Raw genomic sequence first — 19,056 nt, forward strand, 5'->3', positions numbered from 1 at the left:
TCTGTTCCAACCTCAGCTCGTGAGTAGAATACATCTGTTCCAACCCTCAGCTAGTGACTAGAACATACTTCTGTTCCAACCTCAGCTAGTGACTAGAATACTTCTGTTCCAACCTCAGCTAGTGACTAGAATACTTCTGTTCCAACCTCAGCTAGTGACTAGAATACTTCTGTCCAACCTCAGCTAGTGACTAGAATACTTCTGTTCCAACCTCAGCTAGTGACTAGAAATACATCTGTTCCAACCTCAGGCTCGTGACTAGAATACATCTGTTCCAACCTCAGCTAGTGACTAGAATACTTCTGTTCCAACCTCAGCTCGTGACTAGAATACATCTGTTCCAACCTCAGCTAGTGACTAGAATACTTCTGTTCCAACCTCAGCTAGTGACTAGAATACTTCTGTTCCAACCTCAGCTAGTAACTAGAATACTTCTGTTCCAACCTCAGCTCGTGACTAGAATACTTCTGTTCCAACCTCAGCTAGTAACTAGAATACTTCTGTTCCAACCTCAGCTAGTGACTAGAATACTTCTGTTCCAACCTCAGCTCGTGACTAGAATACATCTGTTCCAACCTCAGCTAGTGACTAGAATACTTCTGTTCCAACCTCAGCTAGTGACTAGAATACTTCTGTTCCAACCTCAGCTAGTAACTAGAATACTTCTGTTCCAACCTCAGCTAGTGACTAGAATACTTCTGTTCCAACCTCAGCTAGTAACTAGAATACTTCTGTTCCAACCTCAGCACAGTGACTAGAATACATCTGTTCCAACCTCAGCTAGTGACTAGAATACTTCTGTTCCAACCTCAGCTAGTGACTAGAATACTTCTGTTCCAACCTCAGCTCCTGACTAGAATACTTCTGTTCCAACCTCAGCTAGTGACTAGAATACTTCTGTTCCAGACCTCAGCTCGTGACTAGAATAATCTGTTCCAAACCTCAGCTAGTGACTAGAAATACTTCTGTTCCAACCTCAGCTAGTGACTAGAATACTTCTGTTCCAACCTCAGCTAGTGACTAGAATACTTCTGTTCCAACCTCAGCTAGTGACTAGAATACTTCTGTTCCAACCTCAGCTAGTGACTAGAATACATCTGTTCCAGACCTCAGCTCGTGACTAGAATACATCTGTTCCAACCTCAGCTAGTGACTAGAATACTTCTGCCAACCTCAGCTAGTGACTAGAATACTTCTGTTCCAACCTCAGCTAGTGACTAGAATACATCTGTTCCAACCTCAGCTCGTGACTAGAATACATCTGTTCCAACCTCAGCTAGTGACTAGACTACTTCTGTTCCAACCTCAGCTCGTGACTAGAATACTTCTGTTCCAACCTCAGCTCGTGACTAGAATACTTCTGTTCCAACCTCAGCTAGTGACTAGAATATTCTGTTCCAACCTCAGCTCTGCTAGAATACTTCTGTTCCAACCTCAGCTAGTGACTAGAATACTTCTGTTCCAACCTCAGCTAGTGACTAGAATACATCTGTTCCAACTCAGCTCGTGACTAGAATACTTCTATTCCACACTCAGCTAGTGACTAGGAATACTTCTGTTCCAACCTCAGCTAGTGACTAGAATACTTCTGTTTCCAACCTCAGCTAGGGACTAGAATACATCTGTTCCAACCTCAGCTAGTGACTAGAATAAATCTGTTCCAACCTCAGCTAGTGACTAGAATACTTCTGTTCCAACCTCAGCTAGTGACTAGAATACATCTGTTCCAACCTCAGCTAGTGACTAGAATAAATCTGTTCCAACCTCAGCTAGTGACTAGAATACTTCTGTTCCAACCTCAGCTAGTGACTAGAATACATCTGTTCCAACCTCAGCTAGTGACTAGAATACTTCTGTTCCAACCTCAGCTCGTGACTAGAATACTTCTGTTCCAACCTCAGCTAGTGACTAGGATACTTCTGTTCCAACCTCAGCTCCTGACTAGAATACTTCTGTTCAGGGGCGTCGCCTGGACCTGAAAACATTCGGGGCTTAGCCCACAGTGGCGGCAGCACTACAGTGGCATTTTTTACTGCAACACTCCCCACACGCACACACACAGTACACCCGCGACTGTTACAATGAAGGCTCGATAATCAGCTCACGGCATATAGGCAGGGGTAAAGTGGTATTTTTTATGAGTGGGATGCTCCCCCGGGAAGATTTTTTTTTTAAATATTGAAGTTAAATGCATCAATCTGGTGCACTTTGAGAGCAAAATGAAGAGATCTAAGGATACCTCTCTCAACACCCATATGAAGCAGAACTGTAAACAGATGTACTTTTTCTTTATGGATATTTTACTAATCACTCCCCTTTTAAACTCTATTCTTGTTTTACTGCCATATAGTATTTCATAACTGTTTTTCCTTTATTCTCTTTTTTTTAATAACTATAATGATCATATGAAGGTGTGCCGCGGAAATAATCTTTTGAATAATTTGTGACCAAACCGTTTGAGACCCACTGAGGTAACTTACTAAAGTTAACTATCTAAACACTCAGAGAGTCCTTTAGCTCACCTGAGTCTCTCAGTCTGAGAGGAGAGGACTCTCCTCCAGCTTCTTGTGGAACAAACAGCTCCTTATGTCCGTTAGTGAAGCTAGCTAACCAGATGCTAACAACACCGTCCATGCTGACACCGGACCCTCCCTCCCTCTCTCTCTCTCTATCACACAATGCGCTATTGCCACACACACACACAGAGCCGAGCTTGAATGACACAAGCACACGTTTATTTCCATGCAACTCTCTGATTGGTCTGGTGTCATGCCTCTGTTGCATTCACTGAACATGGGAAATTACAGTGCTGCCGTCCTCTCTTGTGTCATGATGAGGTTCACGTAAAGCACGGTTAATGTATTATATTATTGAGGGAGAATTGTCCGGGGCTACAGAAAAAACATTCGGGGCTAAAGCCCCGGATGCCCAGGCCAGGCGACGCCACTGCTTCTGTTCCAACCTCAGCTCCTGACTAGAATACTTCTGTTCCAACCTCAGCTCGTGACTAGAATACATCTGTTCCAACCTCAGCTCGTGACTAGAATACTTCTGTTCCAACCTCAGCTAGTGACTAGAATACTTCTGTTCCAACCTCAGCTAGTGACTAGAATACTTCTGTTCCAACCTCAGCTCGTGACTAGAATACATCTGTTCCAACCTCAGCTAGTGACTAGAATACTTCTGTTCCAACCTCAGCTAGTGACTAGAATACTTCTGTTCCAACCTCAGCTCGTGACTAGAATACATCTGTTCCAACCTCAGCTCGTGACTAGAATACTTCTGTTCCAACCTCAGCTAGTGACTAGAATACATCTGTTCCAACCTCAGCTCGTGACTAGAATACATCTGTTCCAACCTCAGCTAGTGACTAGAATACATCTGTTCCAACCTCAGCTCGTGACTAGAATACATCTGTTCCAACCTCAGCTAGTGACTAGAATACTTCTGTTCCAACCTCAGCTAGTGACTAGAATACTTCTGTTCCAACCTCAGCTCGTGACTAGAATACTTCTGTTCCAACCTCAGCTAGTGACTAGAATACATCTGTTCCAACCTCAGCTCGTGACTAGAATACTTCTGTTCCAACCTCAGCTCGTGACTAGAATACTTCTGTTCCAACCTCAGCTCGTGACTAGAATACTTCTGTTCCAACCTCAGCTCGTGACTAGAATACTTCTGTTCCAACCTCAGCTAGTGACTAGAATACTTCTGTTCCAACCTCAGCTAGTGACTAGAATACATCTGTTCCAACCTCAGCTCGTGACTAGAATACATCTGTTCCAACCTCAGCTCGTGACTAGAATACTTCTGTTCCAACCTCAGCTAGTGACTAGAATACTTCTGTTCCAACCTCAGCTAGTGACTAGAATACTTCTGTTCCGATTAGAAAACTCTTTAAATCTGGTTTGACAACAGTGTCTTTAAAAAAGACAAAAAGCATTAAAAAATGGCCAACATTATGGTTTATACCTCAATTTGAGGTGTGAAACAGCCTCTAAAAAAGGACCACAATGCATCTGTTCTGGGACTAAACTAATGTACATGCACTTAAACAGAAGTAGTTAGCCAGCTAAGACATTTAGAGACACTAAGAATCGCAACAGTCTTTATATAAATCATCCCTATACACAGTACACACACAGTATATATGTATGCATACATAATGCACCACTGTTTGCATCTGCCTAATTCTGTTTACAGCTCATATTCCTGACCTATATTATCTTAGTTTTCTCGATCCGGGTCTCAAGGGAAGAGTGTGAGTGAGATACATAAACAAAGCCCAAACACATTGAGCAGATACGGTACATCTTTATTGGAAAACTATACGAAAGATGTACCTCAGGCCCCGGCTCCACGAGAACAAATACGGCAAAACGCATCGGAGTAACGCAAACGCAACCGCAAAAAACCTTCCGACCACACGCAATATACACCGGATTGTGTCAAGCTCCACGAGACAGCTCCGTTTACATCCAACCGCTGGAAAAGCTGCAGTACATATGCCGAACCTGTACGTGGCGCTGTAACTTCCTCCACAAAAGCAGCAACTTCCTCCACAAAAGCAGCGAAGAAGAATGGTTGTCATGGCTGCACTTCTGTTTATTCTCCGCGGTGGGGGCCGAGGGAACCGCGCAGAGTTTTTCGCCGGTCAATGTGTGTTAAAGTTTAAATCTTCATGCTTCCTCATGCAGCAGCTGATCCAGTAAGTAAACCCGACAGTAAAAATAAACATATTTATAACTAGTTTAGTTTTAGAGGTAATTAAAATAGCTACGGGTGGTGATCTGACTTGAAGTGTGTGTTTTGCTCTCGCTGCTTCACAGCGGGAGGAGCTGCGTGTCTCCGTCCTGTCAGATTAGACTTCACTCGCGTTTATGTTCATATCGAGATAAAGATAAATAATCTGAATTCAGTGTGCAGTGTACTTTTGCGGAGGTGAGCAGCAGAGGTGGGGAGAGGCGGGGCTATGAAACGCATGACCGTATAGGCGACCCCACGGCCCCGTTGGACCCCCCAGAGCGCTCCGTTCCCAGATCTATCCACCTTTGGACCCGTTGTCGTTTGCGGGGTCTGTTTCTACGTTTCCCTTATGGCGTCGTCGAGCTTAAAGGGCTATACGCATGAGAAATATGCGGATTCAACCCGTTTTCGTCCTCGTGGAGCCTACGCCTCAGTTGAGCCGAATGTCACCAAAATGGTCCTTCCAGGCTTCCTTACAGTCATGATGGTGGGGAAGATCACCAAAACAAAAATGAATTAATCTTAAACTCTGGTTCAACATAATCTAGCAGAGTGACAGAAATGCCTTTTGCCACTGAATGAAACTATGGTATAAAACAGTCAAAAATACTGCTTCTTCAAAATGTGTGAAACTACTGAAACCTGGAGAGATCCTTAAGTATTCAGTCATAAACGTGCACTAGACATTAGACTAATGGGTTCAGTAGTGTGTGTGAATTAGCCGCAGACAAACCGAGACACACACACACACAACACATTATCTCTACAGAGGTTTAAACACAGCTCATGGGTTTGTGAAGCAGCTTCTGAACGACCATAACTGTGTTTAAATACATGTCACACACCTGTTGTAGTTTGTTACCTTTGCCTTATTCTTTTCTACCTCGGATTCTCAAAACTAAATCAGGACTGCATGGAGACAGGTGGACTGCATGGAGACAGGTGGACTGCATGGAGACAGGTGGACTGCATGGAGACAGGTGGACTGCACGGAGACAGGTGGACTGCATGGAGACAGGTGGACTGCATGGAGACAGGTGGACTGCACGGAGACAGGTGGACTGCACGGAGACAGGTGGACTGCACGGAGACAGGTGGACTGCACGGAGACAGGTGGACTGCACGGAGACAGGTGGACTGCACGGAGACAGATGGACTGCACGGAGACAGATGGACTGCACGGAGACAGATGGACTGCACGGAGACAGATGGACTGCACGGAGACAGATGGACTGCATGGAGACAGATGGACTGCATGGAGACAGATGGACTGCATGGAGACAGATGGACTGCATGGAGACAGATGGACTGCATGGAGACAGATGGACTGCAGAGAGACAGATGGACTGCATGGAGACAGGTGGACTGCAGAGAGACAGGTGGACTGCAGAGAGACAGGTGGACTGCATGGAGACAGATGGACTGCATGGAGACAGATGGACTGCATGGAGACAGATGGACTGCATGGAGACAGATGGAGACAGGTGGACTGCAGAGAGACAGATGGACTGCATGGAGACAGATGGACTGCATGGAGACAGGTGGACTGCATGGAGACAGGTGGACTGCATGGAGACAGGTGGACTGCATGGAGACAGATGGACTGCATGGAGACAGATGGACTGCATGGAGACAGATGGACTGCATGGAGACAGATGGACTGCATGGAGACAGGTGGACTGCATGGAGACAGGTGGACTGCATGGAGACAGGTGGACTGCATGGAGACAGATGGACTGCATGGAGACAGGTGGACTGCATGGAGACAGGTGGACTGTACAGGGACAGACAAACATCTTAAATAAAGACATGAGACATTTTAAACTTAAATCTTTATATACAACCATCAGGACCTTTGCAGGGTACCCACACAACCAGCGCATAACTTAAATATATATATTTTAAAACAAAAAGAGCCTGAGGAAAACATCAGTGCATTCATTCTAAGAACAAGAGGATCAGCGATAAACCCAGTGAGTCTCCTTTTCTGTCTGTGGGTAATAGCTGCAGTACGTCATAAATAACTATATTTAACAGAGCTTTATATGACCCTGAACATGTGGGTACAGAGATGTTCATCCTGCTAACGGTCTGTGGACTTGAAATGGTTCTCGTCGATGGTGTGATAGACGAAACCTTTATCCATCAGAGACGTCAAAGAGGATCTGTACAGAAGAAAGAAAGATCTGACTTTGAGTAACCATTGAACCGTGCAATTAGAGGTCCCCTATTAGTCATTTCCAACTATATGGGTCTCAGATACACATGTCTCTGATTGGCTGAAACACCAAACAGATCATTGCAGCATTACCCATAATCCCCTCTGTTTCAGCCCTGTTTCCAAAGTGCTGATTCTCTGTCTGTTACTTTAGATGAAAATAAGGAGCCCCTCCCCACGCCCCTCTGAGAGACATTTGGTTACAAAGAACTCAATGGTGCTCTAGGAGGAGATTCAGGTGATAAGGTGGGGGGGGGGGGGTACCTTGGTTGCTGATTGGCTAATGGTTACACAAGACAAAACATCGTTATGACATCATCAAGTGGCCAAAATCTGATCAGCTCATTTTCAGACAGGTTTTTATAGAAATGGATCAAAAAGAGAGAGAATCTTTGTTCCTGAAACTTTTCAGAGTGAATGTAATATGTAGGCTGACACCTCTTTGCTGTCTTCTTCCTTTACCTTCATTTTGGGTAATTTGCTAAGTCTTTTATCTTAGTATTTTTCTATTTTATTAAAAAATGGAGCATCTATCAAAACCCAATTTTTCCCTGTGATAAATAAATTATTCAGAATGTCTTTCTGGCTTATTACCACCCAGTATAAGCTGAATATTAATATTAGTGATGTTACGTTCGCGAACAATCAGATTATTTTGAACGGCTCTTTGGTACGAACGAAGGGAACCGAGTCGTACTTGGTGAGAGCCGTTCTTTTTATCGTTGGTTCACTAAAACCACCAGACTCAGGGACAGTTTCATCCCACAGGCCATAAGACTGTTAAACATCTGAACTTTTCAAAGAACATAACATTCATCTGTTTGCAACTCACATATATCAATATTCCAATTACTGTATATAGACTATTCTGCACAGTTTCTATCATATTCTGTTTCTATTATATTCTGTTTCTATTATATTCTATTTGATTGTATCTGTGTTATTGTGTTGCTCTGCTGGAGGAGCCTGTGACCTAAGCTGTCCATTGTCATATCTCCACTGTAACTATGTTCACATGACAATAAAAGCCTTGAAACTTCAAACCTTGAAACTGCCTGCCATAAATCCACTCCCCTTCACGGGATCTTGCTTTCCTGAATGCAAAGTTGCCGTATAGATGATGGCATAACGCTGCTCGAGTAGTTTGGCTGAGAGATGAAGCAAGTTATACATTTGTCTGTGAGTAAAAGTAGATTTCTGGCAAAACAGTCAATCATTATCCTGGTGATTCTTTTGCAGATAAACCTAGTAACCCCGGCCCTTTTGAACGGCTCTCGGAAAGGAACGGAGCCATAAGATCCGGCTCCCTTCAAAGAGCTGTAATTCCCATCACTACTGAATATGTGTATATGTTCAAATGAATGAGGGTACTTGATGTCTCTGAGGCTGAGGAAGTCCAGCTGGCTCTGCAGCTCCTTGTATCCGATCCCGATGTCTCGCACAGATCCTCTCCTGATCACATGCAGCACCTCCACGGGAAACAAGAGGAGACTTTAAACGGCATCTCTCTAGATCAGGGGTGTCCAAACTACGGCCCGCGGACCATTTTGAATCAGCCCTCAGCTAACTAAAAAAGTATAATGGAATATGGCCCACAAATGAAACTTGTGCTTGTCTTAAATTGTACTGTACACAGTAGTGTTCATGTGTTAAGACCACTTTTCAAATAAATTCACTCAATTAAAGTTGGAAACATTTTCTAACATATCTTAGTTGATAAGAAAAAGCCCAATGACTTATTTACATAACAAGCTTGAAACACAACCTTCCTATTTCTCCTTATTACCGGCTAAAACTGTCAACTGTTTCCCCAATAATAAACCCTGGATTACTAGTGACCTGAAAACTCTTTTAAATAAGAAAAAGGAAGCTTTTAAGTCTGGGGACAAATCAATGCTGAAGAGTATCCAGCATCAACTGAGAGACAATTTGAGGAGGGGCAGAGATTCGTACAGGAAGAAGCTGGAGACTAAGCTCCAGCAGAACAATAGCAGGGATGTCTGGGCTGGGATGAAGGCTATCACTGGCTTCAAAGGGAGAGACAGACTGACTGTGGGCACCCTGGAGAGGGCCAACGAGCTGAACACCTTCTTCAATAGGTTTAGCTCTCCGCCCGCTGCTGTCTCCTCCACTTCCTCTTCTCACCTCACCTCCTCCTCTCAGCCTGGCTTCTGCACCCCCCCTCTGCTCACATTGCCGCTGACCCCCCCCCCCCCCCCCCCCCCCTGCTCATCTTGCCTCAGCCCCCCCCCCCCCTCTATCCCCCCCTGCCATCAAGCCCCCCCCCCCCGCTTCACTGTGAGCACAGGACAGGTCCAGAGTCAGATGGAAAAACTCCACCAAGGCAAGGCTGCTGGCCCTGATGGTATCAGCCCCAGGGTCCTGAGGACCTGTGCACGCCAGCTGGCTCCTGTTCTCCAGTATATATTCAACCTGAGCCTGCACTTGGAGACCATCCCGGTGCTGTGGAAGACATCATGCGTTGTTCCGGTCCCTAAAAAGACAACTCCTTCTGGGCTCAATGACTATCGCCCTGTAGCACTCACATCTCATGTGATGAAGGTGCTTGAGAGACTGGTCTTGGCCCATCTCAGACCGCAGGTGAGATCATTCCTTGACCCTCTGCAATTTGCCTACCAGCCTCACCTGGGGGTGGACGATGCCATTATTTACCTGCTGCAGCGTGCTCACTCATACCTGAATGGATCGGGTTGCACTGTGAGAATCACCTTTTTTGATTTCTCCAGTGCATTCAACACGATCCAGCCTCGGCTACTGAGTGACAAGCTGCAGGCTATGAGGGTAAACTCGTCCACCATCTCCTGGATTACCAACTACCTCACGGACAGACCACAGTACGTCCGGCTGGGCAGTGTGCTGTCTGATGTGGTGGTTGGTAGTATTGGAGCCCCACAGGGGACTGTGCTGTCTCCTTTCCTGTTCACCTTATACACCTCTGACTTTCTATACAACTCAGAGTCATGCCACCTGCAGAAGTTTTCGGATGACTCTGCAGTGGTAGGGTGTATAAGGGATGGACGGGAGGAGGAGTACAGAGCGCTGGTGGGTGATTTTGTTGAGTGGACTGGAAGAAATCATCTGCTTTTGAATGTGGCCAAGACCAGAGAGATGGTCATTGATTTCAGGAGGAAGAGGACATCTCCTCCTCTGCCCCTGTGCATTCTGGGAGAGGATGTGGCAGTTGTGGAGGTCTACAAGTACCTGGGAGTGCACTTAGACAATGGGCTGAACTGGAGGATCAACACTGACGCTGTGTACAAGAAGGGGATGAGCAGACTCTATTTTCTGAGGAAGCTGAGATCCTTCAACGTATGCAGTAAGATGCTGGAGATCTTCTATCAGTCTGTTGTGGCTAGTGCACTCTTCTTTGCTGCGGTCTGCTGGGGGGGCAGCATCAGAGCCGGTGACACCAGCAGGATCAATAAACTGATCAGGAAAGCTGGGTCAGTCATCGGCATCAAGCTGGAACCCTTTGAAGCTGTGGTGGAGAGGAGGACACTGAACAGGCTGTTGTCCATCATGGATAACCCCACCCATCCTCTCCACCTGCAGCTGGACAGTCAACGGAGCTCCTTCTCCAACAGACTGCTGCAGCTCCCCTGTCACAAGGACAGATACTGGAAAACATTCCTGCCCACTGCAATAACACTGTACAACAAATCACCTCTGGCTGGAAGAGAACTCTCTGCTCCATAGTTTCTCTAGAAATAAAACCACCTTGTACATTTTACTCACACATAATCTGTTTCATATTTAATACTCCATAATTCCATATATTTTGAATATATATATATTTGTATATATATATATATATATATATATATATAATATCTGTATGTATATTTTCTATTTTGTATTTTGACATGTATATTTTATATTTTATTTTATATTTTATTTTATTTTATTTCTATTCTTGTATATTTTGTTTTATTGTAAAATGCCTTTTATGCTGCTGTAACAAAAACAATTTCCCAATTTGGGATCAATAAAGTACGATCTATCTATCTATCTATTATAATCACTCTGAGGCTTCTGTTTTAAGGATGAGCTGCCAACACTCACAAGCATCATTTACCGACATCTGATTGATTTTGCTAACTTATAACTGAACTTATGAGGCGATATACCTCACCTGTAGTGAGTGGCCAAGCCCTTCGTATATTTTTCTGTATGTGGCCCTCGGTGAAAGAAGTTTGGACCCCCCTGCTCTAAATGCATGACATGTTTAACTTGTCATTTTCATCAATGAGCCTTTTTTTCTACAGACGAGGACTCAGAGGTTTCTCATCACAGAGTGGAAAGTGTTTTGGATGCAATTGTATGAATACTTTGTGATTATTTGCAATATTTAGTAAATGTCACTGACAATAAGCTCCCCAAAAAATCACCTCAATATACTGAGAGATAATATACCATACAGTAGTATATTTATTACCCATATGTGTTCTCCACAGCATGATTTATTGAGATGTACACATATTAAACTTTCTATAATATTGTTTCATTCATCTTGTTAAATGACAAAAGTCATTATCTGTGTGAACTGACCCTCTAAACTGACTCAACTGACTCACCTGACCCTGGACGGAGGGCAAATCCTCTGATGGGACAGCAGTGATGTTCATGTTCACATCAAATTTCTGTATCAACAACAGATGGAGAAAAATGAATATGAGCAGAGACTGAAATCAGAGGCCTGTAACTGATGGAAGAACAATCTGGACTGAAGCACACTGAGAATGATCAGAGGCCTGTAACTGATGGAAGAACAATCTGGACTGAAGCACACTGAGAATGATCAGAGGCCTGTAACTGATGGAAGAACAATCTGGACTGAAGCACACTGAGAATGATCAGAGGCCTGTAACTGATGGAAGAACAATCTGGACTGAAGCACACTGAGAATGATCAGAGGCCTGTAACTGATGGAAGAACAATCTGGACTGAAGCACACTGAGAATGATCAGAGGCCTGTAACTGATGGAAGAACAATCTGGACTGAAGCACACTGAGAATGATCAGAGGCCTGTAACTGATGGAAGAACAATCTGGACTGAAGCACACTGAGAATGCATTTCCCATTTAAGTTGTTTCAAATAAAGCTTAGTTAAACAAGATGAACCTTGCTTACCTTTTTAAAGATCTGCATGTGAGCGTGCACCACCTCCAGCATGTGGGATGTGATCTCATTCAGGTCTGTGATAACTCGGATGTGTTTGGCCTGCAATGACCTTTCACCCTGAAGCAACAAAACAAAGGGAAAACATCACAGAAAAATCAATCAAACTCCTCGTTAACCTCCTCATTAACTTACAGTAGAGCTGCGCAGACTTCCAATAACTTTCACATACGATCCAGGAGAAGCAAACACCAGGGGAGTACAGTCCTGTGGGAAACATCATGTTATTATAAGTGTAGTTTACAGTGTTATCTGGACTGAAGATATCCTGTTTGTTGGGAAAATACTGAATGTCCTCTTCCAACATCAGAGTCCACATGATAACTAAGGTATCCCAACTGTAGCTGTGAACATGACAGGATGTATGATTACCTAGAAGAGCATCAGGACTGTTTGAGGCATATGATAGCTATGTGATTAACATGATGATTCAGCCTCTATGGAGATAGACATATGACAAGCATGCTCATTTCTGACGTGGAGCTAATCTGAAGTAAACATTGAATACTGCTTTCTATTCCTCCATCTTGTGACTGTGTAACTCCCTCTCTTGGATATCAGCATGTGAAGGACACTGTTCAGGAACTAGTTGATGCTCTGTGTGTGATGACTACTTCCATTCTGGAGAGGATCACAGATACATGGATCCTGAGATTGAAGCTCAAGCCGGAGACCAGGGATTATTAACATTTTTAAGTATTTAGAAAAAGTCCGAATTTTGAGAAAAAGTCAGGATTTTGAGAAAGTCCGAATTTTGAGATTTTGAGAACAAGTAAGAATTTTGAGACAAATTCAGAATTTTGAGAAACAAGTACGAATTTTGAGGAAAAAAAATCTGTTACTGGCCTCCGAGTTCACCCACTGCCTCACGGTCAGAGGAGGACCCGTCATGTCGTCCAAACAGTATTGGACGTATTTCACAAAAGGAGCCAACTCTCTGACGACGCCAACGACCGACACCTGAGGAAGCAAACACAAGTTATCATTAAACCAAAATACATTCAGAAATGTGGCCATTTAAGATATTCTGTGTTTGAGTGGCTTTAAAACTTCCAGGATTTTCAATGGAGTTCTGAACAGTGTCCAAGAAAGCATGGTTATACATTTTCCATTGAAGTTGTTGGCCAAACCTTAATTTTTGACGTTCTTGGAAAGTTTTATACTGACTTGTTCATCATAGAATGTCCCATATCTTAACTTTTTTTTTCTTTTTCCCATATCTTAAAAGGTGGGGTCGGTAAGTTTGAGAAACCGGCTCGAGATCGCTAGAATTTGAAAATACACAGCCGGAAAAAATCTGCCACTTCCTTCCAGAGCCCCTCCTCCAACACACACGAACGCGCACATGACCAATGAGGGCACGAGATAAGTTTGTGCACAGATGGAAGGCTGACAGGCAGGTAGGCCATCCAGTTATTTTAGCCGGGCCGGCTCAGATGATTGGTCGTGCTTTTTACAGTACTACAGCTTCCACAGATGATATTTATTTATGTATTTTTTGTCAAAGCACTTCAGATATTCATTGCTATCGGGATGTTAAGAGCATTCCATGGAATACAACAAAAAGTGTATCTCGAGCCGGTTTCTCAAACTTACCTACCCCACCTTTAACTAAAAGATATGCATTTAGAGTGAAATCCTCTTTAGATGGTGATGTCTCACACCTGGTTGAACTCCAGGTCGCAGAGTGCAAACGTGTCGCTACTGACTTTAGACGCAGACAGCAGCTGAGACACCGAACACGGCAAGATCTGAAGGACGGTCATCTGTGGAGAGCAAACGCATCAAAGTTTAATATGAGCTGTAAATAAATGCTTTAAGGGGTTTTTAATGCAACTGCAGTGAAAAACACAATAAAAACACAAGTTACCCAAACGCCTGCAATAACATGCATGGTTCCAAAGCACGGCGTTTGCAAGAAGAATTATAATTTATACTTTGGATTTTGGGAGTTTTATTCAATTGTATAGCACCTCTTATCCTCGTGGGAATTACAAATGTGAAATAGTTTGTAACAAAAATACTTTGACATTTACCAGTGAAAAAACATCAAGCTCATTTGATCTCAACTTCAGGCAAAACAAAATAACTAATTGACAATTTTCACTCAAAAAAAAGGTTTGATTTTGTGTACATTTGTTTTTTTTAACCATAAACATGGCAATAAGTTGGAATTCAGTTTGCTAAAAAGGTGTACCCGATAGATTTGGGGGGAATTGTACTTTTTGCTTTATTACACTGTCAATAGGTCAACAGTTGCAGTTCAGATGAAACCAACAGTAACAGAGTAACACACCGTTGCTGAGCTGCTGTTCACTCCGCCTGCAGAGGGCTGACTGCCACCTGCACAAATGCTAAACAAATTAAAACAATGAGAAATAAATCGTTCAAATATATATATATTTTTGTATATCTGCTAACTCACCTTGGCTCCACATGACAAAAGATCTTCAGATTCACCTGAGCAGCTACAGGTATTCTTCTGAGATGTTGGAGCAGAAACCTGCAGCTGAATGAGCGAGCAGCTTCCTCCTCATCAGGTGAAATCAATTAGAGAAATCAGCCGAGGAGACAAGAGCTGAGGAGACAAGAGCCGAGGAGACAAGAGCTGAGGAGGGAACAGTAGTGACGTGACGTACTGCGCCGAGGCTGCTTATCGTGGTTCGAGTAATCCAGGACGTTTTTGGTGAAGCGTGAAACGAGGCTTGTGTCGTTTCAGGCCAGTGACGTCATCGATGACAAACGAAGCCTCGCTGCCCGTCGATACCACGTGATGTTTGCTTCAGATAGAGCTAAAGATCGGTTGAACACAGTTTTACAACACTCATATTACCACGATGGGATTAAGAGAGCTCAGACCCTCACTTATATGGAGGACGGAACATGACATATGTATACATAAATAAATAAATGTATGAATAAAAACATTAATAAAATAAATAGGGATGCTGTGGCGCAGTGGACTAGTGCGTTGGTGTTTGGATCAGGGTTCAAACCCCACTGCAGTCAGCATGTCGTTGTGTCCCTAAGACACTTCACCCCAAATTGCTCCTGTGGGGATTGCCCACAGTATTGAGTATGTAAGTCGCTTTGGATCAAAGCGTCTAACAAGTGACATGTCATGTAATGTAAATAAACAAAATAAAATACAGGAATAAATAAATAAATGTAGAGATAAATAAATGTGGAAATAAACACATGAATAATTAAATAAAATAGTAAATAAATGCATAAATAAATACGGAAAATACAGACATTTTGTATATATTTCATGTTTTTTATTTATTTATTGTATTCTTTATCGTAATTTCTGTATCATTATTTTTAATGTATTTATTTAACAACATTTTGTGTTATTATTTTTTATGTAATTATTAGAATTTTGTGTTTCTTTTTTTATTATAATATTATAATTTTATCTAAATCAATTCAACAGTGATCGACAAATTGAACACCACTTTTGATAAACTTCATTTAATTTTCTCTTCAAAATATTTTACAATGACAAGAGCAGAAAGTTGTTCGTACAAAAGTGAGAGGAGGTCTTCTTCTGACCCGGGACATATGTTTAATTTGCAGCTCTGATCCAGGACTATTTCAGTTTAGCAGCTTATGAAATTCATCACAGGAAGAATCAGATCTCAGTGAAGGGGAGCAGATCTTATTGCTGAGTGACAAGTAGAAAAACTAACTTACTGGATAAAAGAGCACGCTGTGTCTCAACTCCAAACTGCTTATTTATCCGTGAAGAAATCTAGAAATTAACAGAAAAATAGACTTTATTCCTAAATCCATACTTCAGGTGTATTTTAAGCAGAACATCTGAGTTTCAGGAGATAGTGAAAGCAGTACGGTGTCAGCTAGTCGTGGATCAGAGCTGTTCAAATGTTGAGGTTTACTTTTTGTCCCAAAAGAAGACCGTTTAATTTCCTAAAAAGCCCAGACAGAAAAAGACCATTTGATTTGTTAACCAGCTACACACATTCACAAACAGTTGGCAAACCAAAGACAGTTAGCACGAGCACACCAACAGTATTAACCTGTAAATATATATTACATCGTCCCATGGATGATGTGAACCAAATCAATAAGTCAAATGAAATCCATCACAGCAAATTTAAACAGTCAAATGTACCCCCCCCCACCCCACACGCTGTACAGTATTTACACATGTGCAAAGGAATTTAACACGACCAAAAATCTCTTAAAACCCAAGATCGACCTTTTGTTTGGCAAAAGAAAAAGAAGCTACTTTGCAGGAAAAGACTCCATTACCCATCATGCTTTGCTTCGAGCAGCAAAACACATTCTTGAAAAGACTCCATTACCCATCATGCTTTGCTTCGAGCAGCAAAACACATTCTTGAATTGTCCAAAGCATCATGGATGTCCTGCAGGAAAATAATATGTTTGATTTTAAATACTGATCCATGACAAACACAACTTCTGCTTATTCTGTGTTTGCAAAATCAACGAGGTCGAGTTTCAGGAAATAAGGCAAATCTCAACCGCAATCACGACAGGAAGTGAAACTAAAAAAAAGGCGGGAGAATTGTAGGCTATGTAGCAGAAACATATTGGCAATAGTCAGCGTTTCGCAGTAATCTGTCAGCTGTTTCTCATCCAAAACATGTATTTGATAGGTTGTGCCCATGTGTAAAATGTGTTGTAATTACAGTGTAATATGGTGGTACTATTGGTGTTGTATGGGTCTTATAACTGTGTAACATGGGTGTAATACGGGTGTATTATGGTGTAACATGGGTTCAATGACAATGTGTCATAGGGGTGTAATAAGGGTCTATAACAGTGTAGCATGGGTGTAATAACAGTGTAATTAGATAATATCAATATATTGAATGGCCATTTAAGGGTTAAGTTATCCTAAGTAATCCTCCAAAGATGTCCGAGTCGCTGCTCATTCACATTGCCTTTAAGTCATTTTTAAAGAGACAGGTTTTTGAAAAGACGGCTGTAAAATGTGTTAAAAAGTGCACTCATTATTTATGACCTGAAAGCCCAAAAAAGGAGCGTGATCCTCTGCCAAGTGCTGCAACAACTTAATAGGCTTAAAAAAGAGCCTGTGGAAGCATGGAGAAAGGGATTACTGTAAGATCCAGAGACACAGTGAGAGGAGATCAAGAGACACAACAGTATTATGTTCCCAAATAAAAACGCTATAAGAGATCCTCTGGCTCATGGAGGATTGTTGCTGGTGTCGTCTCCCTGCAGGTGAGAGGCAAAGCATGCATAAGTAGACCGTTGGCAGACGTTCGTAACCAAAAAGCCATTATCACGCTGCCTCACATCTTCTGAGTGATATATCACGCAGCAGGAAGTCCACGAGGAATACATATAGACGTGAAAAGTGCTTTCCGTGACATTCACTGAACCCCCGTCTGTCTGTCCAGCTCTAAATGGATGTGAATATTCATGTCACAGCTTCAGATCATTACATCTGGATGCATGGATTTGTTTGCCATGAGTTTTGAACTGAGGCTCGTAGTGTTCATGGTTTTGACTTAAAGAAAGGATCATTCTGGTTCATTACAACTTTGGTTTTCTTTAGGAGACATTTCTCTATTGGATTTGGGGGAAAAAGGTGATCAGAATTATTGTTTTTTTTAAGGAAAATTGACTTAAAAGCTACATTTAGTAGGCTGTGGTGGTACTGCCATATAATTATTAAATTAATTAGATTATTATTTATCTATTTTTCCCCAAAATTCAGAAAAAAATATTTAGTTTTTCTTGAAAATCTCCGAATTCTGACTTTTCTCAGAAAAGAAAAAAAATCTCAATCTCTTAATACACAGAATATAAATTAGGCATTACTACATAGCTAAAACTAAGCAAATCTGCAGGAACAGTTGTCATTTCATCAAGCAAAATTGACAATAACCTACTGAAAATGAGGCAATTTTAGTTTACAATCGAGGTTAAAAAGTTAAATATATTACAACAAATGAGTCGTAAATCTTCCACCGCTAACTGAACGACATTCATCTCATAGGAACATTATAATAATAACAGGCACAGCAATAATACCTAAAAGGGGGCAGTAACACCGTCAGAGGGACAATGGCCTGAACCTTTAAAGTTGTAATAAACCATCATTACTTCCTCATTAACTGGGTCTAATTCAAATGAAGTGGCTCCGTATAAATAAAGGTGACTTGTTTTACATTCTTGTGTGGGCGTCATCTGCGACCTGTTGACTTATCTAGAAGTCTGTAATGAGCAGAGGAGAAATGCAACCATAAGCACCTGCTGCTCAATACCTGATAGGCCGTGCCCCACCTAAAAGAAAACAAAGCAGCACGAATAACAAGGTAAGAACCACTAAATATCAGAATGTTTCCCTCCTCAGATGTTTGTCTACAAATACCATCATGAAGTTTGTTACCTGAGCATTTGATGCCAAACGGAATCAGATCTGATGTTTGGATGCTGGTGGTCATGGACCAGTTCTGTCAAAGCCTTTCATTAAACACATGAGGTGATTGTGTTTTAATAAAAAGTGGTGTAGGGATGATGGATTTGTGTAAGCTGACCCTGAAGGCATCATCTCCCTGGTTCCCTCAACGAAAAGCCAATAGCATTTCTCCATTGGATTTTAGGTTATTGCAGAAAGTAAGCTCCGTATAAACTCTACAGCCGACATAAGATATGGTTTCTGAAGTGCTCTAAAGGAACTACAGCACGGTCACATGACTTCACGTCACCACCGCTAAGCTAAAGGTGGCTAACGTTAGGCTATAAAGGAAGTACAGCATGGTCACATGACTTCAAGTCACCACCGCTAAGCTAAAGGTGGCCTTTGATGAATGTACGCAGTAATGATCACAGGATAATGTCTCATATTGCATTTAGTCACAATTAGCACCGAGGG

General features: G+C 42.3%; 1 protein-coding gene across 2 annotated transcripts; it reads right to left on the minus strand.

Moving 5' to 3' along the window:
- Positions 1–6,560: 6,560 nt before the first annotated feature.
- Positions 6,561–14,830, minus strand: LOC117492880 (replication protein A 32 kDa subunit-like). Of its 2 annotated transcripts, none has more exons than XM_034143303.1 (9): positions 14,590–14,830; positions 14,461–14,507; positions 13,829–13,930; positions 13,011–13,124; positions 12,300–12,371; positions 12,117–12,224; positions 11,560–11,625; positions 8,336–8,433; positions 6,561–6,911 (listed from the first exon to the last, which is right to left on the minus strand). In XM_034143303.1, exons 1-9 carry the CDS (start codon positions 14,600–14,602, stop codon positions 6,830–6,832), a joined length of 702 nt encoding a protein of 233 aa, XP_033999194.1. In that variant the 5' UTR covers positions 14,603–14,830; the 3' UTR covers positions 6,561–6,829. The 2 variants fall into 2 exon arrangements, with proteins under 2 accessions (XP_033999194.1, XP_033999201.1); XM_034143310.1 differs by having other exon boundaries at positions 14,461–14,518; positions 14,590–14,826.
- Between the last annotated feature and the right edge of the window lie 4,226 nt (positions 14,831–19,056).

The sequence above is a fragment of the Trematomus bernacchii genome, unplaced genomic scaffold (assembly GCF_902827165.1).
Source record: "Trematomus bernacchii unplaced genomic scaffold, fTreBer1.1, whole genome shotgun sequence".
Lineage (NCBI taxonomy): Eukaryota > Metazoa > Chordata > Actinopteri > Perciformes > Nototheniidae > Trematomus > Trematomus bernacchii.

Bases quoted from the DNA above. Each gene is read 5' to 3' on its own strand.
- LOC117492880 (XM_034143303.1), bottom strand. The intron at 13,125-13,828 runs GTGTGAGACATC...TTGCTTCCTCAG, and splicing joins GCGACCTGGAGTTCAACCAG to GTGTCGGTCGTTGGCGTCGT. The intron at 11,626-12,116 runs GTAAGCAAGGTT...TTGTTGATACAG, and splicing joins ACATGCAGATCTTTAAAAAG to AAATTTGATGTGAACATGAA.